The following is a 26,118-nucleotide window of genomic DNA, read 5'->3' as shown; positions in this document are numbered from 1 at the left end:
GCACTGTATCAAATCTCTTTGCTCAGAAACTCCTGAGGAGCACCAGGGTTGCATTTCCTAAAGCCACACACACACACACACAATCCCAAAGGGGCTCTAACTCAGAGTAATGATCCCAAAATCCCCCCCACTGCTGGGATTTTTCCTTCCAAGCAGCTGTGATTCTCCTGACTTCAAGCTGCTCTGGGCACCAGCAAGTTCATAGTCCTGACTCCAGTGTACCCAGGACCCCTGTACAAACTGGAGAATAAAACAAAATACCACCATAAATATGACAACTTTATTAAAATATACATATGAGTACAAATTAATGATTATATGGATAAAGTTCACTGTCTGTAAACAAATATATTAAAAAAGAGCACGTCTTTTTTGTGATATAAAGTGCAGTTATGTTTCCATATTATATACAATATGTCAGCATCAGGGGGGTTGTAAGGACTACGGAACTAACATTTGATTATAAGATAAAATTCTCTGAAAAAGTATACACCTACATATTACAAAAAAGGGCTTGAGTTCATTTAGCAAACAACAATCAGCTTCCCACCACAATTAAATGCAGCTAATGAGAGCAGGATAAATTAGGAGAGAGGCACTAATCCCCTTGCCAAAGGGAAACTTGCACTTCCCAGAGTTCACACCTTCCCCTCCCCAACCTCAAACTTGCACAGAGGGAAGAAACCAAAGGACAAGACCTTGTGAAACACATGGATGTGTCTGCACTTTGGGGGAATCAAATATACACGACTTTATGTACAGCTCTGCTAATGGGGGCTCCCAATGTACAGAGGTGCTGGCTCTGCGCTGAGTCACACCAGCACCGTCCCTCTGCATGGGAAAGGGGCAAGGAGAGGAGTTCTGCATCAGTGGGGAAATAAAAACCAACCCAAAAGCATCCTTATCCCCAGTCTGTGGGATGTGCAGCTCTTGCTAAATGGAACGCAGAGCCCTTGCTAAGGGGGGCGCAGCCGGCACTAGGAGTGGGGCGCGCGGCAGGAGCGGCAGCAGGCTTTGCTGTAGTACCAGTGGCTGCACAGGTTCACTTTGATGGCCAAAGCACAGTTGGTTCCTGCCTGGTCCTGGCAGCTGTCGTCTGGGGGAGAGAACACAAAAGGCATGATGTGGAAAAGAAATGAAAAATAAACCATGAGCTGCCCTAAACACCACAGGCTGAGCGACACATCGTCCTGGCTGAAATTGCTGCCTCCCTGATACCCAGCAGAGCATGCCCTGGAACACACCATGAAGCTTCTCAGCCTGAGCAAGAAGGTTGAACCATTCCACCACACCTGGCCTGGCCTGGGGAGTCTCATTTGGTCCCAGCCCTGAAGCTCAAGCTCTTTCCTGTGAAACAAAGCTGCCCAAGGATTGCTGGAGCCACGAAGGGAGCCTGGCACTGAGCTGCTCCCAGCCAAGGGCCTCTCCTGATAGAACAACATCCCAACACATTCCCAGTTTCTGCCCCAAAGAGGCTATTTGAGAAAGGGAGTGGGAATTCAGCAGTGCCACAGCCAGAGTTAGGAGCAAGCAAGATGCTGGAAATAGGGAGGAGGCCAGAAGCTGCATCAACACTCTCCCAGATCCTTTCAGAGCAATATTTGTCTTCAAACCTGTGGGATTTACACTTTTTTTTTTGGATCAACATCCATAGGATGCATGAAACCAGACTGCTCATAAGGTGGCCAGGAGGCAACTCACAAGGTCCATGTCCCATCGCAGATCCCAAGGGAGTGGGCAGCCAGGAGCACCCAGCAGGGCCAGAGCTGAGCCAGGAGCCAGCCCCAGATCTGTCTCCCATTTTCATGCTTTTCTCCCACACCGTCCTTATTCCCAAATCCTATTAAAGGATTAGAACTGTGTGTTTGCTAAAGATCACAGGGACTTTGAGCCAGCAGACGAGTCAGATAACGAGATAGTTACAAATCCCGCAGGATATTCAGAGACCAAAAATCATTAAAATAATGGCACAGATGAAACTTCCTAGGCTTAAGCTGGAATCACACAGAAGCAGCACCCGACTCAGCCCTCCAAATATCTATTTTATCTTAAGGTCAGAACATGCCTCTTCTGAACTCTCCCTGTAATTTAACAGAGTTTCCTCAGAAACAGCCAGTGCATGGCACCTCATTGCTTGGGCACAGTGGGAGAGTTGGCCCTGTACATCCTCCCTGGGATGACTATCCAACTGGGGGCAATGGAAGCCAAGCTGCTGGCAGTGCTGCTTGGGGACATTCTTGGAAAATCAAGGCCACATGGTGCTGCCAGTGGGGGGGCTCACCTGGGGGCTCTGTGGGGCAGGGCTGCAGGTCGCAGGTCTGTTTGCCCACCGGCTTCACCAGCGGGTCGCAGCCCCGGACGATGTCCTTCCCTTGGTAGCACTTCACATCCCGCATCCTCACGCCAATTCCACAGGTTTTCGTGCACTGGGGAACAGAGAAAGGGTGAGGCAACACCCTGCCACCCTGGGGGGACTGTGCTGAGCCAGAATCTGCTTTAAAAATGTGCTCACTGGAGGTGTTAGGGCAAGAGAAGAACTCTTCCCCTGGCTGAATGCCTTGTCTCAGCACCACAGTGCTGGCCCTTTGTTTCATCTTTGCTGCCAGACCATGAACTTCAGCCCAGGGATAGATGGATGTGGTCCCATCCTCTGGCACTTAAAGCCTCGCTCCTCCTGCTGCCCTTTGCAAGGGGTCATGAGCAACCTGGCCCAGTCCATACCCTGCTCTGTAGGAATAGGGTGGCTGCAGCCACCCTGAGGCCATGAGACCCCCATGGGTCCCCAGGAGTGGGGCAGCAGAGTCTATCTCTGCACATCCCACTGTGGGTTTGTGGAACTGCTGCTGGGCCCAGCACTCACTGCTTGCTGCCCTTTGGATGCCTCTTCAGGCTGGGATTACAGCTGGGCTGCTTTGGCTAATTATAGGCTGTGATGATGGTTTGCAAGACTAAACAAAACGAGGCGCCTGGAGCATGGATGAGGAAGGCTGTGTTTGGAGGGGCTTGCAGGAAGTTCATGCTCACTGGGTTTAGCCCCTTGACCACCAAACCCCAGCTTCCTTTTGGTCTCTCCAGGGTGCTGGGGCAACCTGTGCTCTCAAACCCTACATCCCCAATCCCTGCATCCCCAGGGCAGCCACCCTGTGAACTCTATGCACACCCCCGGACATGTTCCCAACAGTGACACCAGAGAAAAACAGGGGAAAAAATAAAAAAAAAATAACGCTACAGCTGACCCCAAACACCCCCTCTCAATCCTGTTCTCTGTGAGCACAGTCAGTCCCAGTTGCACCATGGCAGGGCAGACTCTCTGCTCCAAGCTGCCAGTGCAGCAAATGCCCCCCAGGTGCTCTTTCAGGGACTGTGTCCCGCAGAGATTCATCCACCACAATGGGGCATTCAGCAGGCAGCATGACCTTTGGTACAAGGGGGCAGAGCTCCATATGCTCAGGACAAGCACATTTTGAAAGGGAAGCATTTCCTCATCTCCCCCCCATGGATTCCCCTGGGCTCCTTCCTTGCTCACCTCTGACCAGGGGGTCGTGTACCACTTGAAGCACGGCCGCTCAAAGCACGTCGTCTCCTCCAGGGGCTTCTTGGTGACGTCACAGTCAGCAGCATTACGGGTCTTGATCTTGCCATTGACAATCTCCAAGCAGAGCACGATCCTCTTCTTCACACCCCGGCCACACGTCGTGTTGCACTGCAGGGGCATGAGTGAGGCTGGATGAGACTCACACAGCCCAATGCCACTGCTGGCCATCCCTCCTCTATCAGCCCCAGAAACCAACCCTTTGCTGCTGCAGAGAGGCTTCACTTACCCGCTCCCAATCCTGTGCCAGCCAGTGTGAGGGGCAGTTCTTGTCCCCGCAGGGGTGGATGGCCAGTGGCTTCGTCTCCAGGTTGCACTGTGACTCTGGCACCACACGCCCATCGCTGGTTTTGCAGTACACGTGCCGGATCATCCTGCCCTGCCCGCAGCCGCCACTGCACTGAAACCACAGCGGGCACGGCGGGCGGTCAGAGGTGGGGAGGCAGCAGGGCTCCATCCCTGTCCCACAAGGTGGACAGGTGTCTTCATGGGGATCAGCTGCCTCCCCAGCCCCATCTTCCCCAAATCATGGGGGTATTATTTTGGCTCAGCTTAAACTAGCCACAGGGAAGCTCAGCAGATCCTTCCCAGGCAGCCCCATCATATCCAACAGTCATCATCAGAGAATCCTGGAATGGGTTGGGTTGGAAGGGACCCTAAAGATCATCTCTCCCCACTGCTGCTGCCATGGGCAGGGACACCTTGCACTAGACCAGGTTGCTCCAAGCCTGGTCTAGCCTGTCCTGGAACATTTCCAGGGTTGGGGCAACCACAGCTTCTCTGGGCAACCTGTGTCAGTGCCATGGCCCCACCATGTTGAGCAACACTCAGCATCTCAGGGTAGGCAGGAGGGGAAGCACCACAAGCAGGGAACCCTAGGATGGCTCCCAAAGAGGTCAAGGCAAAGGGGACCAAGGAAGTGGCTGCAAATATTCCGCCCCCACAGCCAAGGGCCAGACAGTCCCCAGCACTTTCAGGGCTGCTCTTGCAGAGACTCTTGGTGTTTCATAGTGCCGCTGCTGCCATGGAAACTACTTATTTTTAGCTGATGTGAATGTATCAAAACCTGGGTAAAAATAGCTTGGGATGGAGGGGGTCTCTGAAGCTGAATTGTGCAGGAAGGGAAAAGGAGGTGTAGAGGGGAGAAAGAAAAAAAAAGAGAGGAGAAAATAAAAAAAAAAGAGGAGAGAGAAGGAAAATAGGGAAAAGGGGGAAAGAAGGGGGGAAAAAAGGGGAAAGGGGAAAAAGGGAAAAGAGAAAGTGGGAAAGGGGGAAATAAAAAAGGAAAAGGTTCATTTTCTGGGCATGGAGCATCAGCATTGCCAAGGAATGCTGTGCAGCAGCCAGACAAGGGGATTTTGACACCCACTAAGGCCCTCAGCCAGGTCTCTTGGGGTTTAACCCCTCCTGCACCACATCTCCTGCAAGACAGGACCTTCAAGAAGGACCTAGGGGGAATCCACAGGATCCACTGGGATGCTGGATCACCACCAGTGCCCGAGGCAAGGTGGACAATCAGGGTGACTCAGGGTGACATTGCTGGCAGAGGTGACACAGATTGGGAGAGCCAAAGCTGTGGAATTGTTTGGAGGTTGGGTCCATGCACAGGCTGCCAGCGGGTCTGTTGGAGCTGGGAGCTACCAGGGAAGATAAGCCAAATCCTAAAACTCCCAGTGCCAGAGACAAGCCAGGCTGCAAACTGTGATGAGCTGCAATGGCCATTCAGTTGGCCACTCCAGGGTCTCACCGGTCCCCAGTCGGAGACGGTCCACTGCCGGTCACAGGGTGGCCCTGTGCAGTTCTTCTCAGCCAGGGGCCGGGCACTGGCATCGCAGAGCTTCTCCTCCTCTGAGCAGCGGATATCCCGTGTCACCACGCTCCGCTCTCCGCACCGGGCTGAGCACTGGGGAAGGGAACGGGGTCAGCATCAGCCGGGGCTCCCGAAGCGATGGGAGCTGGGAGCTGCTGGCATTGGGTTTGTGTTTTTCCACACTTTAACATGAAACTCAAAACACACACTGAAAATGCACAAATGGCTCTTCCCCCAAACCCCCTCAATAGCTTTAGCCATCAGCTTAAGGTGCAGGAGGGCTGTATCCTGCCTGGGTGCTGTGCTGTCTGTCAGGTGATACCACAGGGTGGAACCCCAAGGCTCCAGAAATGCCTGATCAGAGCTGAACAGTTTTAGCTGTCACTTAGAGACAGGGTGAGATCTCCCTCGCCTCCTTCCCAGGAACAGCCAGCTCCTTTCCCCCTCTATGGAGAATGTTTTCCCTCAAGCTGCGCAACTGAGATTTTTATGCTGTGGATAAATTTGGCACCGCACAGCCCAGTGACATTATTTAGAACTGGATTTGAGTTACTACCATCTCACATACACACATTTGCTCCATGCATAACGTAAAGCAGGGAAAAGTGTCAACAGCACAGTGCTCAGACTCACCGCGCCGAGATGTTAATGCTCAGAGCCCTGAAATGTGCTTTTTTTTAATGCCTATTTCCCCAGCCAACTTGGCACCCCACCTCAGATGGGATCCAAAGGAGATTAGCTTTGCTGCTGGCTAAGAACAATCTACTCCAGCACTGTCTCAAGCAATCTGTCCCTGACACATGCTGGAGGAGAATACAGATTTCTGTAAAATAAGCCACTCTGGATTTGCTCTGCCGGACAAAACGCGCCAGCACATGCATAGGGAGCTCCTCTCTACCCAGCTGGGAAAGTCAAAACATGCTGCACCACCAGGGAATGCACTAGCCCCTCCATCAAGTCCAGGGAAACTGCGCACACCAGCTTGCAGAGGAACAGAGACATTTAAATTATGACTAAGAAGTGTGTTGGGAGCTTCCCAGGAGGAAGAGTCATGTTCTTCATGATGTAAACCATGGGGCAGGTTGGCACCCACAGACAGCTCAGCTCAGAGCTCAGTCTGCTCCTGCTTAAATAAGGTCTGTGCTTGATTTGGGAAGAGGCACCCTGAGGAAGTTTGTTCGGTTCTATGGGTTTATGTTTGTAAGGGCTGTGCTGGAGCACTGTCTGTGCCTGGAAAGGAATTCAGGGCACAAACCCTTTCCACAAGTTTTCCCAAGCAAACCAATGAGATAGAACAGGAACAGCACTATGCCTCCCCAGACCATCTCAGCAGCTTTGAGGATCATCTTAAGGCACAGCTAGGAAAAGGTTTCATTTTTCTTGTGCTGCAGAGATATTGGAGATGAGGAAGGGAAGTTTACAGCAGTTTAATTCATGTGTGAGGTGGGATCTCCTCCCTGGTACTTTGAGATTGAAAAGGCTGCCAAGAAAGTCATGATGGGAGAATCTGAGCTGTGGGCTCCTGCCCTACATCAGTGTGTCAGCACCCCATGAGTGACCAATGGCAGTGACCTCCCCATCCTACATGGGAGCCAGGGCTTCATTTTAGGGAAAAGAAACGCACATTGATCCCCATGCAGTGACTGCAGCCAGTCTCCTGACAGGCTGAGTGTCTGACGACTTTGGATGAGTTTAAATGGGAAAAGGAACAGAGAGGCGCAGGCACACATGCTGCCCCCCAGCACTGCCACACCAGCAGCCCCAGGGACCTACCTCGGACCACTCAGACATCTCCCACTGGGGCCCACAGGCCGGGTTCTTGCAGACCTTGCGCTCGTCCGGCCGGGTGATGTCGGCAGACTCGCAGAGGTCGCTGTACACGGAGCTGTCGAATCCCGGTGAGATCATCTTCCAGCAGCGCACGATGCGGAACTGGTAGCCCTCCCCACAGGTGCGGGAGCACTCGCTCCAGCTGCTCGTCTCCCACCTGCAGAGGGAGGAGAGGGGACATTGCAGTGGGCATGACTGGGCCACAGCCAGAGCCACCCGTGGGAAAACCCTGCCTGCTCCCAGCTGGAGGGTGACAGCTGCTATAGGAATGAGCTGCCAGCATGCAAAGGTTTCCCCAAGGGATGTGAGAGGTTTTCCTAAGGGATGGGAAGTATTAACATATGGTGGTTTCACCCAGCAGACCCCAGCTCATGCCCACAGCTAAACTCAGCTTGTCAAGAAGGAGGATGGCACAGCAAAGCCTGGTCCAGTGTCCTTGGTGACAAGTGAGCGTTTGTCACCGTGGGCTGTGCATTCCCCCATTGCAACCTTGGCTGTGCCAGCACATTTCTCCGTCATGCTCTTTGCCCATGTTTGACCTCTCTTTTTTGCCTGCTCAGCTAAAGTACAGAGAGGACACGACCATCCATCACCCTGCAAATCCCAGCAATAATGGCACACAAAGCTGCCTGAGCCCCTGTGGGACAGACATTCACATCCCACCATCACTCTAACTCTGCTAAGCACATGTGACAGGCTGAAAGAACTGGGATCTGCTCCAAGCACTGCCTGTCCCTGACTGTCCTCTGCCACCACTGTCCTGACAAGAGAGAGGAGCATCCTGTAAACCAAGGAAAAAGACATAAAAAGTCAAGTTTTTTACAAGGCAGCAACATTGTAACAATTCTGAACCAAAGAATGAGCTAAAAATATAAAAATCTAAGTGGATCAGAATTACCAGCTCCTCTGGATGTGGGACTGCCCCATGCAGCCTCTGTGCCTCCCATTGCTGCTACTCTCCAAGCAGAAGAACCCTGTCCCCAGCTGCCACAAGGCTTCACACCCCATGTGGGGCTCCAGGCACAACAAGCAGCCGTAGGGAGATGTCACACATTTAGAGGTGTCACTTACATTCAGAAGGGTGATGAAACCAAGGTCTTCCCCATCCAGATCAGTCAAAATTAACATTTTCTGTTAGAAAAGCATTGCCAGCTCAAGCAGCCTCCCATCTGCCTGAGTGCTAAGGAACATGCTGGCTGACCTGTTTGAGATCCCAGTGCTCCCCAGTTTACCCACCACCGAGCTGCAATCACTGGTAAATCACAGAGCAGCTCTTCTCCCTTACAGTGCAAGCCCATGGAGTTGGAACAGCACAACCATAAGGAGGATTTGCTTTATAAAAGACTAGTGGGAGAATCTAAGCACAGAAAGAGCCCTTGTGCTAAAAAATTAGTTATTGCAAATAGAGATTACAGTCCCCATGGTGCCCACAGGGCAGGTGTGTTCCCAGCAGCAGCACTTGTCACCTCCCCACAGTTTTTGTGCCTCAATTTTAGCCTGCCCTGCCTCTCAGCCTTAACATGAGAGGTTCAAGGAGATCTTATGCTCCATGTCTTCTCCTCCCCTGTCCTCATTCACAATCACCCCAGCATTCTCCAGGAGCCAGCTGCCATCCCTGGCATCACTGTACTTTGGCTTTGCACTGTTCACTGGTGACACCATTTCAGGGCATGGACCTCACAGCTTTACTCCTCACTTTGCCCTGTCCATAGTCTGACACCACAACAGTCAGAGAATAGAATGTCCTGAGTTAAAAGGGACCCATCAGGATCATCAGGTCCAATCCCTGGCCCTGCACAGACACACCAACAATCCCACCATGTCCCTGAGAATGGTGTCCAAACACTCTTTGAGCTCTGGCAGTCTTGAGCTGTGACCACTTCCCTGGGGAGTCTGTTCCAGTGCCCAACCATCCTGTGGGGGAAGAACCTTCTCCTAAGAGCCAATCTAACCCTTCCCTGACACAGCTCCAGCTGTTCCCCCATGTCCTGTCATGATTCAACAGAGAGGAATTGGTGCTGCCCCTCCACTGCCCCTCATGAGGAAGTTGTAGATTATAATGAAGTCTCCCCTCAGTCTCCTCTTCACCAGGCTGAACAAGCTGAATGACCTCAGCTGCTCCTCATATGGCCCCTCTAGACCTTTCACTATCTTTGTACCCTTCCTTTGGATGCTCTCTAATAGCTTTGTAACTTTCTTATATTTGGCAACCAAAACTTCACAGTGAGGTCACCCCAGAGCAGAGCAGAGCAGGACAATCACCTCTTTTGACAGACATGGGTCTGTCCTGCCCATAACTTCTGGGACTTGCAAACCTCCCCAACAAGCACACCTTGTGCTCCAGACCAGCAGTGGAGTTGTCCCAAGCTGGACAGCCTGGCTTCAGACAGCCTGGCTCCAGACTGTGGTCACTTTTTGGATAAAGAGCCACATCAGAAGTCAACCTTCAAAAGGACTTGCAGCACAGGTTCCCTTCTGCACCAGCTCTTGTCCCAATACAAGCAAACCTTAGTGATGTTTAGGATTTTGAAGGGACCAGAGAGCTGGATTTGTGGCACAGTTTGGAAGCCTGGCCCTTCCAATTTGCACACATGTTCTCCACACTCCAGGCAGGGCAGGATGCTCCTGCACTTCACTGCACTTCACTGGACTTCATGGGAGCCCCAGCATTTATGCAAGTTTTATCCTGGCAGCTTGAGCTAAAGCACTCAGGAGGAAAGTCTTGCTGCATCCCTTGGGCAGATGGAGCTGGCGGAGGAGGGATGGGGTGTCATGGAATGTCTCTGCTGCTCCCCACAAATCCACACCAACACCCTCCCCCAAAGACATCCATGGCAGAGGAAGCATGGAATGCCCCAGGAGCACCCTGTCGAGGTGGTACCTTGGCTGGCACTCTCTCCCAGCACAGAACTCATGGATGGGCTCGGGCCGGGTCATGGCATCACAGTACGTATCATCCACTTCGATCCCATCATAGCGAACACACATCGCATATGTGGACATCACTCCTAGTTTCAAAGAGAATACACACATACAACAGGATGCTTGGTGACTTTGACATCCAAAACCTTTCTCTTTTTTAATGATTTTTCTTTTTTTTTTTTTTTAAGCTGCATTTTTCCAAACGCCCTCCAGCAGCAAGCTGGACTTTCTGTCCCACTGGATGGATGCTGCTGGGAGGGAAGGACTGTGGTGGCCACCCAGCCAATATGAACAGTGTGGTTGAGTTTGGCCAGCTCAAAAGTGGGCATGACACCCCTGCCAGGGCTTGCCACCAAAATCAATATATGACTAACACATTTTTATAGGAAATACTCAAGGCAACGAGTCTGCACGGCAGCTCCCACCCTGCCAGCCTCGTGGGTGGAGGCGACAGAAGACGGTCCCCAACCCGCTCCATCCCCCCACTCTCTCTCTGCATTACACCCCTTTTGCACCCAGGTGCTCCCCAGGTGCATCCAGCACTCCAGGCCAAGGCAGGAGTCCTGGTGGCTTGGCAAGGAAGCCCCTGCCCCTCCTGCTCCCCTGCCAAAGGCAGCGGCAGCCAGTGTCGTCAGACCGAGACCTTTTCCCCCGCAGCCTGCCGTGCCAGAGTAAATGTTGGGAAGTCCATTCTGGGACCTGGCTGGGGACCAGGAGGCTGCTCTGGCTACAGGTAACAAGAATTGCAGCTTTCAGGAACATATGGTTTACATGAAACTAAAAAAAGATCTACGGCTCTTGACATGGCCTTGCTTTCTCTGCGATATGTCATGAAGAAAAGACAATGAGAAGGGAGAAATTTAAGTAAAACCTCTCTTGGCTTGCTGCAAACCAGGGCAGAGCAGCCTGGCCCAGTCAAGGGAGATATTTCTTCAGAGGGGCTCAAAGAAGTCAAAAATGTTCCAGGACATGTCGATGGGCAAGATTTTGGGAGAGGGACAGCTTGCAAAGCTCCTGCTGTGGGCATATGTCTGCTGGACAAGAACAAATGTTTAAACTATGAAATTCTTGCATTTGCTCTTTTAAGAGATGTCCCTTAGATTGTAAACTCCTCACTCCCCCCTCTTTCCTTCTTTCCAGAAGCACCACAGGATCTGGGTTATTTCAGGGAGAGTGCAGGCGAGTGCACAACCCACATGCCTGTTTCATCACAAGAGATGGGCAGGGGCCAGGACCCCTTAACCAAGGGGTGGAGGAGGAGAGAGATCAGGTGCTCTGAAGCTTTTCTGGGGGCAAGAAGGGGGATTTATGCAAAAAGAGGAAATTTATGCACAAAGGATAGAGGCTCAGTTTTGATGTCCCTGGCATCCATGTCACCGTTCCAGATTTACACCCTCACAGCCAAGATCAGGCTCCAGGGTAGAAGGAGTGGGAGAAACAAAACACAATCAAAAAGCCAAATGCTATTGTGTTTCCTGCCAGAGCTGAACAATCTTCAAAATTTCCCTCTGTGGGGAAGTAGCTGAGCTTTTCAAACCCCTTGAAGCTGTTAAAAAGAGGGAGGAAGGGGAAAGTGAAAGGAGACTCAGCACAGGTTTGGGGATCCTGCTGAGCCCCAGCAGGGACACAAAGTAAGGGGAAGCAAAGGCAAAGTTCACTTCCCCAAAAGGAGGTGTTTTGCAGGATGATGGACATGGTGGGCACCAGCTCCTGGTCCTGCACACACCTGAGAGGTCGGTGGGCTTTGCACACTCAGCCCCTGGCTCCTCTCCCCACCTTAAACCCAGGCAGAGCAGATTTGGGATCATGCTAAACCAGCTCCAGAGACCACCAGATCCCCTACACATCACCAGATCCTTCCCATCCCTGACAGACATAAAAGTGACTCACACACCAGGTGATTTCAGCGGTTGTGCAGAATTTGGCTGCTCCTTATAACTACCTGTGGTACATGTAGAGCTGCAGGGTTCATGGGAGGAAAGCTTCCACCTGTACATGTCAGCAGCACTCACACCTTGGCCCTTTCTTAACAACTTCAATCTGTTTCTAGCGATAAGCAAACAAAAAAAAAAGAAACAAAACAAAACAAAAAGGCATTTACAAGGCGAGCGGTGACAGGCCACATCAGACACACACATCAGGCTGCAGTTTGGTTGGGTTTGGGTTTGGGAGGGGATGTGCTTTGTTTGGCCTTGTTTGGGTTTGGTTTTCTTCTGATTTTTTGGGAGGTTTGTTTGTTTGAATCAATTTTATTTTTTTTGTTTCACAACATACCTGTCCTGAGCCCCAAGTAGAATCCCCAGCCCGGTTAGAGGCAGAGCTTCCACTGTCTAGAAATAGAGAGAATGGGATAAAAATACCCACAAGTAGAAACAGTTCAGAATTTAACAAAGTTTGCATTTTCTGCTCAAATACACCTGGCCCTGGGCATACAGCGACTAAAGGTGCAGTATCTCCTCCCCTGTGTCTCCAGGGCTGGGCAAACCAACTCGTGCTGCTCAATGCAGCAGAGATTTTGGCTGCTCCAATCTCCACAGCTCACTCCTTCCCAAAGCCAGCACATGGCACAGGAGTTTATGAGCTTTTTTTCTCAAAGCCCACTTGCCTGCCCGCTGCTTTTGCCACTCTTGTATTGGTTTGGCTTATTTTGTTTTATTTTAAGTAGGTAATTTGCATCTCTCAGATCCACACTGTGCTCAAACACAAAATGCCAAGGGGAAAGGAGTAACGGAGTCAGCCTGATGTACAAAAATGCATTTATCAAACCAAGAATAGCAGCTTCTCCCCATTCGGTGCATCCTCCGTGCTGTGAGGGTGTAACACATCAGGGATACTGCACCTTTACAACAAAAGGCTTCGATTCTGTTCTCATACCTTTGTTCAAACCCTTGAAACAGCTACACTGGAATAGCATACAAGGTTGTATCCTGATATCCAGTTGTCTCTGGCCTGGCGAGATATGCAGCTTGTATGATTTCTAGGCAGCAGAAGCTCTGAAATTGCCCTATTTAGTTGTTTGTAAGAAGAAACTCAGGTCCAGCCTATCAAATCAACCTTTAAAAGGACACTGTTGAGAATCCAGCCGTTTCCTTTCGGACCCACCCTCCTTCCACCGCCAGCACTGAGCCTCCAGAAGGATTAAAAACAACAACAATCTCATTTTCCCTGTTGATTTTGCCTCTGTCAGTTTGGCAAATGGTCGCTTCCTGCTTTTGAAACGGAATTGAAATGAATGTGACTTTTTTTAATTGGGGAAAAATAGCAACCTCGGCTCACTATAAATAGTGTTTTATCTGCCACAGAAGCTCTGCCTGGGGACCCACACAAGCCCCTGATTCCTGCCATGTGCCACCAGCTGCCATCCAGCCAGGAGAGGGCTCACAAATTACAGTAAGATCCATTAAAACATAGCCAACATCTGCTTTTTGTACTTTAATTTGCCTGGAAAGTAGGTATTACTTAGATCCTTCACTCTATACCCTGCTCTGAGACACCAGTGTAACCACCAAGGTATCCTGTGACCAGCACTCTTCTCCCTTGAAAAGGAGAAAATCTTCAAGGTGAGTTTTATCCTATGTCTCAGGACTGAAAAATCTTTCAACAGTGTCCCTTTAATGTATGTGATTTTAAAAAAGAGCTTCTATGCATAAGGAGGCTGCAGGGACAAGTTCTTTCCAGAGGAATCAGACATTTGGGCACAGGGCAGCGTTCAGCTCTAACCATGTACAGCAAAGACAAAACTGTCTTTCTGTTCTCCTCTAAATGCAAACAGCAGCTCATTGTCCCACCAAACTGAGGGGATTTTTTATTTTATTTTTCCTCTTTATTATGAGCTTTATAACAAAGTCAACTATTTTCTTCCCTGCCTGTGCTTTTCATCTGCTTTTCAAGCAACAACAGCACCAAAAATTAGCACCAGTCCCTCACTCCTGGCTGAGGTCTGGACTGTCCCTTTTCTCAAAACAGTCCCCATAGTAGAGGAATAATTCTGACAAATACACACAAACACCACAGATCAACATCCAGAGAACCTGGGCTTACATTTCTCTGATTTATTTCAGTCTTTATATCTAATCACAGTGGGAAGTCTGTGGCTTGTATTGCAGAATCAGCATGGGATGAAGGATGAAGGGTGACTAGATCTAATCTCGGCACACCACAGTTCTTTAACTGCTCCAGGAGAGGAAACGCATTCCTACCGTGGCACAAAAGCCACCCAACCATCCCCAACTCAGGGGTGCTTGTTCCCAGAGAGGGAACACCACACTAGTGCAAGGTGCTCCTGTAACTGGATAACTCCATCCACACTAAGAACTACAACAGTTCAGAAAGAAACTCCCCCACCTCTAACCAACACTGTCCCACATGTACAGACTGACTGCAAAGAGCTGATCTTCCCTTGCTTGTTCATTGACAGGGAATGGAAATGAGCCAAAAGGCACCATCTATCCCAGACTGAGTCTGGGAAGGAATTGGGAGGTCTCAGGTTCAAGCTCCTGCCCAAAACTAGGCTGACTCCAGTAAGAGACTGGTCCTACAGGCCCTTGCCTTTCTCCAAGGATGAGGATCCCTCACCCTGTCCCACACCAGGACAAGAAGTTTTCCCTTGTATTCCATCTCCATTTTCTCCAGCACATCTCCTGGCTGTCTCCTCCACCTCCCTTCCTTCAGATGGGACAACTCCAGTCCCCAAAGCTCTTCCCCTGCCTCGTGCTCCAGCACCCTGTCCATGACACTCCAAACCCAGAACCACATCCTATGGCCAGTATGGGCATTTTATAACACTTCCACTCAAAACAGACATTAAAGGAATCCTGAAGTGATGGTCCAAACATCAATAAGCTGCTACTGCAGAGCTTGTGCTATTTCTGTCCAAGCAGTGACTACCTGTGCTGTTTCTTCAGCTGTTGAGGCAACATACCCAGGCTATTCTTACAGGATCTACAGTGGAGCTCCTGGTGTCCTGCTCTGCCTCTCCAACACCTCTCAGGTAGGGCCATGCCTGGGAGCTGCTGGAAGCCCATTCCTGCCATCACATGGGAGGAGGATCATAGGTGGCAGTCAAGTGGGTGTGTAAAAAGGGGCCAGGACCAACTTCTGCTGCATCAGAACTCAGAGGAAGGGGCTGGGGAATCGGAGCAGGATGTCAGGAGAAGGCAAAAGGAAGAGGCTACTTTATGGCTATGGCTCTGATAGCAAGCTGTGACAACAGCGAGCAATGCCTAAGCTGACAAACATCAGCATGGACTTAGCAACATGTCCATAAAGGAAGACAATGGGTTTCCTCTTGCTTAAACACTTTTTGACTTTCTGCTCCCAAACCTCTGGCTCTTCCTTCCAAATTAACTCCCAACAGAAAGCTTTCACATACATCATCCTACCCCCACTTACCTTCTGCTTCCAAAGCAGATAGAAACCATGCAATGGGGTCTGCATTGAGCATAGGGCTATTATGAGTCAAGACCAGCACTAAATAGGATCTACTTTAATTAAAGACATGTCTCCTACCTTGGTTTGTGGGTTCTGTTCCCCTGAGGGCTGCTCATGATGATTGTGGCGTTTGAAAACTGTGTCTCTGCAGACGAGTTGGTGGTTTTGCCGTTGCTCAGCTCCATGTAAGTGCTGTTAATGGAGTAGGTCACAACACCATCAGTGTCCTCATAGTCCACGTAGAGGCTGTCAATGTGTGACCCCACAGAGTTGATTGGGTCCCCTTGGGCAAAGATGCTGTTCATGGTCATGTTGAGCACCAGCTCCTTGGAGTCTGAGGTCTTGTCCAGCAGCTTGTCCATGATGGTGTTCCTCAAGAGGAATTCCCTCGAGGTCAAGCTGGGGTCCAAGTCTCTGTCGCCATGGTCTGTCTGGTAAGTAGACCTGGTTACGTTTGAATCTAGATTGGAGCCAACAGGGGGAGACAACAGTGACAACCACAAAATGCATTGAGGCTGGGAGTGGAAAGCAGCCCGGAGCAGCGGGGACACGCCAGAGCCTGAGCAGCCACCCCGGGGGGCAAGAGGGAGGATTTGGGTTCTTGGATTGTACCCCTTTGGGAAGGCTGTGCAGCTTTATGGGTCTTATTCCCTTTCTAGTGTGGTCAGAGGAGAGCTCAGCACCCACCAGCACTGCCCCAAGCAATAGCAGAGGTCGGAAAGGAAGGTGCCCTCCTGACCCCAGAGCTCATGCAGCCATGCTGGGAAAGCACTCAGGGCAGTTTGGGGGTGGGATGCCCAAGGGACTCGAGTGGGAAGGAGGTTGCTGGGGTCTGTGGAGGGGTGGGAGGTGACAGAAAATGTTGTGTTGGAGAGTTTTGTGTACCCAGGGATCCCTCCTGTCCTTGGCATGAGGCAAAGCACAGCAGGGCACCAGCAGGGAGGTTTTACCCACTGTCCACCCTCAAACCCCACAAGAAACCAGAACCTGAAGGGCAAAGAGGATTTATGAGCAGAGATGTTTTAAAGAACTTTCCGAGGTTTCCAAAACACAAACCAACAGAATCACCAGAGTTAGAAACAGAGCATTTCTCAACAAGAGCTCTGAGAACAGAAGAGTGAGGCCCAAGTCTCCTCCTTACCTTGGGATTGTTTGCCCTTCAGTTTTGGCTCACAGTCAATTGTTTCTGCTCTTTCATAGACCTCATTGGTTTCCTGACCTTTGCTCAAGTTTAAATCTTCGTCCATGTCCTGCCTTCCAAACACCTGGTTCTCCAAGTCTACCCTTTCCCTGGAGACTTTCCCAAAATACGTTGCATTGTGCTGGATAAAACCCAATGGCACGTCTCCATCGAACTCTCTGCTTTCTTCACTATCTGATTCAGAGAAGGTGTAGTAGATGGGCTGCAGACTTTTTGAGTGTGGCTTCCTCAGGAGAGTGTATTCAAACGTGATGGATGGGTTCTTGCCATTTTGATTCCAGACCTAGCAAACAAATTAAGTGATTAGCAGATGCAGTGAATATATGGCACACAAAGCTTGTGATTCATCTTGGAATTGACAGTTGGTGAGCATTTACTTTGCTGTTTCCAATCTGCTTTCCTTCATATTGCCAACTTCTGCCAACTGGAGCCCACCACAATTTTTCAAGGGTTATTTGGCACCACTGACATGGGAATTAGTCCCAACTCAGGGACTGGGAGCCACAGGTCACACTGAGTGACCAGAGACCTGGGAGAGCCACTTCAGAAGTTACTGACCAAAAAGGGCAAGGCCTTTTTTTGTGGCTTTCTGAAGAGGATGTGCACCCTGCAGCTACTATATCCTCAGTGGGGCTGGGGATTCCCAACTGAGGCACTGCAACCTCTTACTGGTCTAATGTTTTATAAACACCCAGGCAACCATCCCTTCCCCTTCCATAGGAGCCTGAGGCTACATGGAAGATGTCAGGAGTTGGGCTCTGGCTACCTGCCCAGGAGAAAATTAAGGGACTTTCCTCCAAATGCCTGGTTTTAGATGGTTTACTTTCAAGAAAGAACTGGGGTTTAAGTTTGATGCACTTGTCTAAGCTCTCTGGTCCTATATCTTTATTTTCACTTCTCCTGCCAGGTAACTTGGATAAAAATGCCAAGAAGTAGAAGAGAAATCCCCCCATGGTGCCTGAGGCATCTTCTCCCTGCAGAGAGGACTTATCAAGCCCACATTCATTACTCACAGCCCTTCCTGAAGCTGAGAGCACTGATACAAACAAAATAGTTTTGTGCAAGGAACTGGGCACAGCCACTGCTCCCACTCCCCTCCTCAAGCTGCCCATGTGAAACCATGGCAGGATTCTGCTTCCATACCCATCCATTCTGCAGTCCAGTGTAGATTTTCCCACTCCCCATAAACCCCAGCCTTGAGAACCTGAAAAGTCAAAGCTCACCATTATATTCAGCCCTTGATTTGTTGGTCCTTGGGCAACAATATACTCAATGCCAGTCTCATACACATCCATGGGCCGGCGGTACTTGAACACTGTGCCTGCAATGTTGAAGTTCTTTGGACTGTCAACTTTATAGTTCCCATTGAAGAAATAGTACCCAGCTTCATCAGCCACAGCTTGAAATGAGAGAGAGAAGTCAGGGTCATCACATGCAAGAGCATAAATGTATGATACTGCCCTTTGTTCATTCAGGGGATAAAATTAATGTCAAAATAATAAACCAAGCAACTCTCCTACACTACAATGCCTTGATCACATATCTCCAACAAAAATCATATGAGTACATGCCCAGAGTTCTGGGATGTGCATCCCTGTTCATTGTAAGCACCTGGGTATGTGACTTCCACTTGCCCATGGCTCCTCTCACCCTCTTGGTACTAGCACTGCATAACACTTATCAACCACAGCTCTGCAGACAGTGAGCAGACTACCAGATGGCCAAGGGCAAGAGCTGCCTCCTTGGGATTTCTGAGCTGATGCCACCTGAGCCAGCAGTGGCCCAAGACAGGTCACCCAGAGGCAGCCCAGGAAGTGTTAACTAAATCAACCCTTTTTCATTCATAGAATCACCCTAGAATGGTTTTGGTTGGAAGGAACCTTGAAGACCAGCTCATTCCAACCATGGGCAGTGACACCTTCCACTGGACCAGGTTGCTCCAAGCCCTATCTAGCCTAGCCTTGAACACTTCCAGGGATGAGACATCACCTTTCCTGCACATGGCCATGAGCCTCTGAGGCAGCAAAGCATGACAGCAGCAAATGGGCTTCTCTTGGGCAAGTCCAGATTTTTTCAAACTGTTCCTGAGCAGCTTTGCCACCTTCACCATGAGATGGATGGTGTGGCCACCAACACTTCAGTGAGGCAACATGTAGGTCACATCCCCTTGATGCTGTTTTCATGTGGCCATTGCACATTCCCCAAGTGGGAGAACATCAGGAGGATCACAAGAGAGGTGAAGTCACTTGGCCATCTGTGATCCAGCACCAGAGTGTTTGTCACACCACACTGAGGTCACAATAATATTGACCAACAGACTCTGCACTAAAGCAGTTAAAGTGCTGATAAACAGCCCAGGTGCTCAGACTGCAGAGAGGAGCAACACGCTGGCTTAGACAACACAGTTGGATTTACACTGACTATGGATTTAGCTCATGTCTGCAATAAATGAACTCAATGATACTTGTGGGCCCCTTCCAACCCAGGATATTCCAGGATGACAAAACTACTTTCAGCTTCACATTGGAAAAAGCATTATCCAGCATAGGCATGCATCCTAGGGAAGTACCAAGAGGTTATACACACCCAGAACATCTGCAGACTTTTTCCGTTCCACTATCTGGATATCCCTCGCTCCGGCGGGAATGTGTGTTACCAGAGAGTATCCTACGGGAAACTACACATTAATGAAAGGATCTTTGTAGCAAATAATCTGAATGAAACATTCCGCAGTCAGTACTGCAACACAGCAAACATGCTGGCCTGGGCCCAAAATTATTTTTAATGAGTTATGGATTAAAAAAAACCCTCTAATGCTGGTAAGTGTGAAGCTGCAAAAACTACCTTGGCAATAATAGAACAGCGTGTGAACTATTCATCCTGGTGTATGGTGGAAAAACACATCCAAAGGGGGAAAGGGATGCAATCCTCACATGAACAAATATCATGTTTGTCAAAACTGGTGTCAGAAAACATATCTGAAGCCAGCCTTATCAACTAGAGAAGCTGTCCCATGGTTCAGTATTGATCCCAGTGTTAGCCAGTTTTCCCAAAACACCAGCAAGAAATTAGAACTGGTTTCTCCTCTGATTTCCCTTTACTTAGCACTAGACAAGAGATGGGATGGGACAAGTCCTCCAAGAGCCACTGAACTTCCTGCAGCTTGCTCCATCTCAAACTGATCCTCAGAGAGCATAATCATAATTCCTGAGTTAGACTGTTATATTTAGGACAAGTAGGTTCTGCTGCTTTACATCACACTAATTTTTGAAATCCTGGTTTTTCAAAATATCATCGCTTCCTGTTATTACAAATCATTTATTTCCAGTCTTACTGGGTCATGAGTGTCCTGGGTTTGGCTAGAAGACTAAAAAAAAGACTAAAATAGACACCAGCTTCTTGCATAACCCTTTTGCAACACTCAGCATCAGAGACCTCTGGTTTCTGACAGCCACTACACAAATTTCCTGTTTGTTTGGGTTTTTTTGAAGGTTTTCGCTGCCCAAATTTACAAGTGACATTAACACACATAGAACACGTGGGAAAAACTGAAGCTGGGCATTTGGTAAGGGTTGAAAGCCACTCTCCAAAAAATAAGTGCATTTTAAAACCAGTCCTCTGACACAAATAAAGCCCACTGTCCCCAAGGCCTTACCAAGATGAGAGTTTCCTTTCCGGTAACTGCCGGTTACGTGGGTGCAGCTGCTCCCATCTCCTTGGCAAACTCCACATTTATCCAAGGTGTGGGTGGAAAAGAGAATGCCATCACAGCCAATGGGCTAAAAAATGCACAAATAGAGCATTGAGGGTCAGGCAAACGGCGCACCCATTGCAATTTTCTGAATGCTACTAACAATATTTTTGCTATAATGTTTAACAACCTCACATTTTCCAGACACGCAAACCCCTCGGAAATCGGTGTATTTGCAGGATGTTCCATCCCGAGCCTGAACCATTAACTGTCTCTGCCCATCCACAGTGGTGCAGTGAAGGTCACAGGGCTTGCTAGAAATGTGAACATAGTCATCTAGAGGGAAAGGATACAAAGAGAGATTCAAAACCAGCAGAAATACAATAACTTTCATCCTACTGAAGTCAAGGAATCTCTGCCAAGCTAAACAAGAACAGCAACAGCACAACTGCAGAGCAGCCAACAGTTCAGGAGTTGCCATGTCTTGTGTTTCAGGCTAGACAGGAGATGGCACTTCTGACAGTGTAACAGCCCATTGCTGCAAGCCTTTGCACAGCCTGGCAGACCTCCCTGCTGCCAGGAAGAGATGCCTAAGGGGTGCCAGTGGCATCACCAGCATCAGCCCAGGGCATGCACTGAAGCAGCAACACTGTTCTGTGCAAGGACTTGCAGTAGTGATAAAAACATTGCATAAAAACATGGATGTTCACACAGCAATACTTCATATATAGCTAAATGAACAGATACATTGTTAGAAATACACGTGGAAAACTATATTCAAAACCATAGCAACTTAAAACACTTTGTAATACATAACTTTTCCAAACACATTCACCCAAGTTGGACTTAATCTGCCTTTTGCTTTTTGCAGACAAAACTGGCTGCCAGCACAGTAGTCCTACATTTTATAATATCCACAGGAAGCAAATTACAAACTCATATTTGCATCATAAACATGAAGCCAAGTGTTTATCTCCCCCAGCTCCTGAGCAGTCATGTACCCACTGGCCTGTGTGCCCAAGCAAGGCAGCATCAATGTCAAAATATTATTGTGCAAATCCCCCAGGAGGCTCATGAACACCTGCTAAAACACAAAACAATCCACTGCAACATCTCTGGTGAATCAGCCCGAAGAGCAAATATGTTTAGAGAAATTGTCGCCTTGTCATAGGAAATGGACAAAGCCACCAAAGAGCTACAGCTCATGGACCAAGTTCTACTCCACTGATCCTGCCAAGCCTGGAGAGGCAGGGGCTTGTTACACAGTAAAGGAGGCAACGAGTGGTTTCATGGAGAATAATTGTCCTTAAGTATGGACAGAGACCCCTAGAATAAAGTTGCAGGAGATCTCATCTCGATTTTTAGGCACCCAAATGGCAGTGTGAATCTGAAGAACCACTGCTCAGGAGCCTCCTCCTCAGGACAAGGGTCTTGGGTTCCCAGTAGCTCTAAAACTTGACCATGATTTGCATTTAATGCTTGATTCTGATGGGAGTTTAGTGCCTAAAAATTAAATAAAATCTGAGCTTCTGTCTCCCGAGTTATTCCTGCAGTTCTGTGCCGCTCACCCAGATGACCAAACAGACTGAGTGGATCTCGGTGACATTTGACAGAACACACAGAGGGCGTGGGAGCGACAAATGTCACCGAAATACAGCACAGCCTGTAATGGCCCTGGCTCAAAGGACATTTGTCTGGGTGAGCCTGACCCTCCCTGCCAGCACAGCCCATCACCCCGTGCTCTCACATCCTCCTCCAGCCCCTCAGCCCTCTGGTCCCTGGGAGTTGAGACCAACACAGGCTACAGCCACAAATTCATGTTATTATTTAAATTTTTAGGCTACCCTGCAGCTGCCAAACATGCCTTTGAACTTGGGAGACAGCTGATTGTGCATCTGAAAAATCACTTTAAAACAGCAGAGGAGGAGCCTTCCTGCAGGCTGTAGCATCATAACTATCAAAATATTTGGCTGAGCATTATAAAACACACAAAGAATGTCTTGTTACCAGGATATAAAGGTTTCCATTGATATGTTCTGCCATTATACACATGGGAGTTAAATGATGAGCACTGCTCCTCTCGAAAGCTCCTTCCGTTTGCAGGGCACTCCTAGAATAGGATACATTAACATCCTGATGGAAACAAAGTGCGGGAAAGGCTTCTGGCACATCAGGACCCCATCTGGGGCCACATCCTCCTTCTCCTCCTCCCCCCACTGCAGGAATAGTCAGGGGGAAGCCCCTGGGAAATGGTGTAAGAACCACCCATGCTGAGGTTTTACAGCCCCCAGCACAAGCAAAAGGCCCAAACCCCTGACATAATGGTGATGGGGATTAAAGAAGGGGACTCCCAGTTGCTTGGAGGGGCAACAGGGTGACAGCCACAGGACAAATGGTGCTCCCTTTCTACCAGACCCAGAAATTGAACATGATATTCTACATCAAATGTTCCTGACAAGACAATGGATATCCTTACCTGTACTTTGCAGAGTTGGTATCTTTTGGATGTCCCAGTGCAAGTTTTATTAGCCAGCCCACTCACTGACTTTCTTCTGAATAAAGAAATGATGGTTAGACAAGGATCAGAAACATTTTTCCCTTTTTTAGATATATTTGTCCCTTCCCTCTGTAAGCTCAGTCTCCATGTAGTAGAGGACACAGAGATCTATCACAGCCTCTTGACTTTGTTACCTGAAGCATCAACTATTCTAGGAGGTATCATGGGCATGAGAGCCTGAGGATGAAGTTTACAGAGTGCTTTTTGGCAAGCACACAGCCTGGACAGGGCAGAGCCACACACAGAACAACTGGGATCAGTGGGTCACCAACCAACCCCACATCACAGACTTCTCACTGCTGTGCCCAGAAGCCTTGAGAATGGTATTACACTCTGTCTGCTGCCTTTCTGCACTAATCCCTGCTGGAGAAACTGCAGGGCCAGCACAGGAGTAGCTTGGCAGGGATGCCCAGGGCACAGCACCCTCAGGGACACACCTTCTGCCCAAGCAGGGCTTGCCAGACACCTTTCTGTCAGAGCTTATCTACTAAGCAATGACCTTTTGGGTCACGCCTCCCTCCGGCAAGCTGGAGCCTCCCCCACCCAGCAGTGCCGCACCTCTGCCTCAGGCAGTGCCTCTCCTGGGATTTGACACCTCCCCCACAGGTCCTGGTGCACGCTGTCCACTTGGTCCACTCGCCCCACCAGTACGCGGTGACATCTGCCCCTTCCTCCAGGCTGTTGGAGGTCTGTGTCAGGTCCTGCTCGAAGCACGTGGGGGAAGAGAAGCAGCAGTCAGTGTCCACACCACTGAGGGCATCCCCTTCCCAGCCTGCCCTGCATTGCCTTCTCCAGCTGAGGTCAAGTCTGAGGTTTCCCTCTTGCAAGAAGTCTTGCATTTTTCCAATTGTGTTTTCATTACAAATTGGAATGAAAAGGCAATATTTGGGATTCCTCAGGAAAGGAAATGCTCATTGTTTCGCTCAGTTGGCAAAACTGAGCTCCCAAAAAACCCTAAATGCTCCAAGACTTTTGGTGCTCTCTGACTCTCATTCCACGGAGAATTCAGGGAGCTATTATTTCTGTGTTTACTGGAAAAGGGGTAAAATTATTCCATGCAAAGCAAATGAAAACTCCAGCCACTGCAGAGGCCAAGAAGTGATGCTCACCCTAGAGCAGGGCTTGGCCTTTCAGAGCCTTTGTATTGATCTGTGATTACTGTTAACCATGAAAGCACAACCTTATTATTGTACCTTATAAGGTGCAATTTATAAGCCCAAACTAAAGAGCTAAGCCAAGTGATCACACTTTCTGGAGACCTCGTGCATGTACAGAGCTGCCCTGCAAAAGCCCCAAGGATTTCTTATCCCAGACACTGCAGCATTTTAAAACCCAGGGACCCCCCAGCAGGGTGATGTTCTTACCTGAGCTATCACAAAGACAATGTTGCCCGCAAGAAGAAGGGCCAGGGTGCCTTTCAGCTGGGATTGTGCGCTGATGGAGATGCTGCTCCACCTCCACTTAGATACCTTCATCCTAGAAAACAACCAAACACCTCACTAAGCAAAAATCCCACCCAGCCACACCACCAGCAGCAGGGGCTGCTTTGCTGCCGTGGCTACACAGCACATCTTCTCCAGCATTCCCATTTGGCCAGGTGACACCGACCTCCAGTGACTGCAAGGGCTTAAGCCTGAAGTTATAGTTAATTAGTGGAAGCATTAACACAGCACAGGTTCACTTCCCAGCTCGGTTGTTATCTGTCAAATCACAACTTTGCACTGGTTTGCAGTGGCTGCACCTGACACCACTCCAAGCCTGTCTTGAAAGAGAGCACGACTTACACCAAAGCAAATGCACAGCAATTAATTAGAAGTGTCCCTGGATCTATGAAAGCAATGAATTTAAATGTCCCCATTTACAGAACTGCTCCTGGAAGAATGAGATGAAAGGCTTCATAAACAAAAAAATGCAATTAACAGCCATTATTTCTCCTTTTTTCATTTGTTCCACTCTAATTCCCATCGATTCCCAGGGAAGTAGACTGTTCTTATAGAAAAGAAACGCCCCACAATTAAAGAGCAGAAATGAAGTATCCCAAGTGTCAGCCTTTCATCTCTTTCTCCATCTGCCTCATGAAAGAGAGTAACCCAGAATGGCACTTTCTTAAATAAAACCCAGCTCAAAACCACAATACGTTTTATTGTGAACCTCACTGCAAGAGCCAGAAAGGAGCAGGTTTCAGGAAATCATGCTTCCAGGCAATCAAAGCAGCTCATGTCTGTAAGGAAAAGAAAGAAAGAAAAAAATATCCTCCCCTGAGCTAATTTCCCTTGAAAAGCAGCTAGACAGTATCTTTGGGAAGCAGGGGGTGGGAGAGGTGCTGCTCCCGGGGAGAGAGGGCAGGACTGCAGACCTGCAACATAAAGAGCTTCTTTCCTACCGGTTTTTTTTTCTTCTTCTTGCAAAGGTTTATTGTAGCAGTTTTGTAAATGCAGAATTGCCGGCAATACCAGCACTGCTTTGGTATCTGGCTTAGAAAAATTACGAGAGGGCTTCCAGGTCCCCAGATCCGCTCTGCGACTGCCTTAGGGGAGAGCTACAGCATGCAAAGGAGACTTTCCAAGAGGCAGATCCATTGATTAATGGGAGCCCAGAGCGCTTGGCCGGGGATCCCGGGGACAGGTGGCTGAGACTTGCCTTACACTTGGTTCTCATTAAGGCTCCCAGACACTCCTGACTCGAAGCCAATACCAGAGCGCGCTCGGAGTTTATCCTACAGGCGCTCGGGGCTGCGTGGTTAAATAGGGGAAAAATTAAGGAAGGGGAGGGAGGGATGTCGCCGAGGAGCATCGCGCAGCCGGTACCGGAGGAGCGCCGGTGGCGTGAGGGCGATGATGCAAAATCGGGATGCGGGGCTCGATCTCCGCAGGGCGGGCGGCGGGGAAGGGTCCGGCGGGGCGCGACCCTCGCGGAGCCGGGGTGGGACGGGACGGGACAGGACGGGACGGGCCGTACCTGGCGACGGCAGGGCCGGGCGGGACGATGCTCCGGGGCCGGGCAGGAGCGGCGGCGGCGCGGAGCGGAGCAGCGGCGGCCCCAGACGCTCCCTCCCTTCTTCTCCCTCTCCGACTTCAAAGGGCAG

General features: G+C 49.5%; 1 protein-coding gene across 1 annotated transcript; it reads right to left on the bottom strand.

Annotated features, from left to right (window-relative positions):
- Window positions 1-258: 258 nt before the first annotated feature.
- On the bottom strand, window positions 259-26,118 carry ADAMTSL2 (ADAMTS like 2). Its single transcript, XM_071574687.1, has 19 exons — window positions 25,992-26,118; window positions 24,398-24,509; window positions 23,592-23,734; window positions 22,953-23,028; window positions 22,484-22,586; window positions 20,667-20,812; window positions 20,441-20,564; window positions 19,372-19,452; window positions 18,009-18,184; window positions 16,726-17,068; window positions 15,663-16,044; window positions 12,097-12,200; window positions 10,114-10,240; window positions 7,176-7,389; window positions 5,340-5,495; window positions 3,822-3,992; window positions 3,527-3,703; window positions 2,282-2,426; window positions 259-1,096 (listed from the first exon to the last, which is right to left on the bottom strand). Exons 2-19 carry the CDS (start codon window positions 24,506-24,508, stop codon window positions 978-980), a joined length of 2,898 nt encoding a protein of 965 aa, XP_071430788.1. The 5' UTR covers window position 24,509; window positions 25,992-26,118; the 3' UTR covers window positions 259-977.

This window comes from Pithys albifrons, chromosome 20, assembly GCF_047495875.1.
Source record: "Pithys albifrons albifrons isolate INPA30051 chromosome 20, PitAlb_v1, whole genome shotgun sequence".
NCBI lineage: Eukaryota > Metazoa > Chordata > Aves > Passeriformes > Thamnophilidae > Pithys > Pithys albifrons.
Note: the sequence above shows the minus strand (reverse complement) of the source record. Positions and strands in the feature narration are given on the sequence as shown.

What these genes read in the sequence shown, in the direction of transcription:
- ADAMTSL2 (XM_071574687.1), bottom strand. Translation starts at nt 24,508, where the DNA reads ATGAAGGTATCTAAGTGGAGGTGGAGCAGCATCTCCATCAGCGCACAA. An exon ending in ATCAAGGGCTGAATATAATG is followed by an intron (nt 17,069 to 18,008) that starts GTGAGCTTTGAC and finishes TTTGTTTGCTAG; the next exon opens with GTCTGGAATCAAAATGGCAA. An exon ending in CCGTCTCCGACTGGGGACCG is followed by an intron (nt 3,993 to 5,339) that starts GTGAGACCCTGG and finishes CTGTGGTTTCAG; the next exon opens with TGCAGTGGCGGCTGCGGGCA.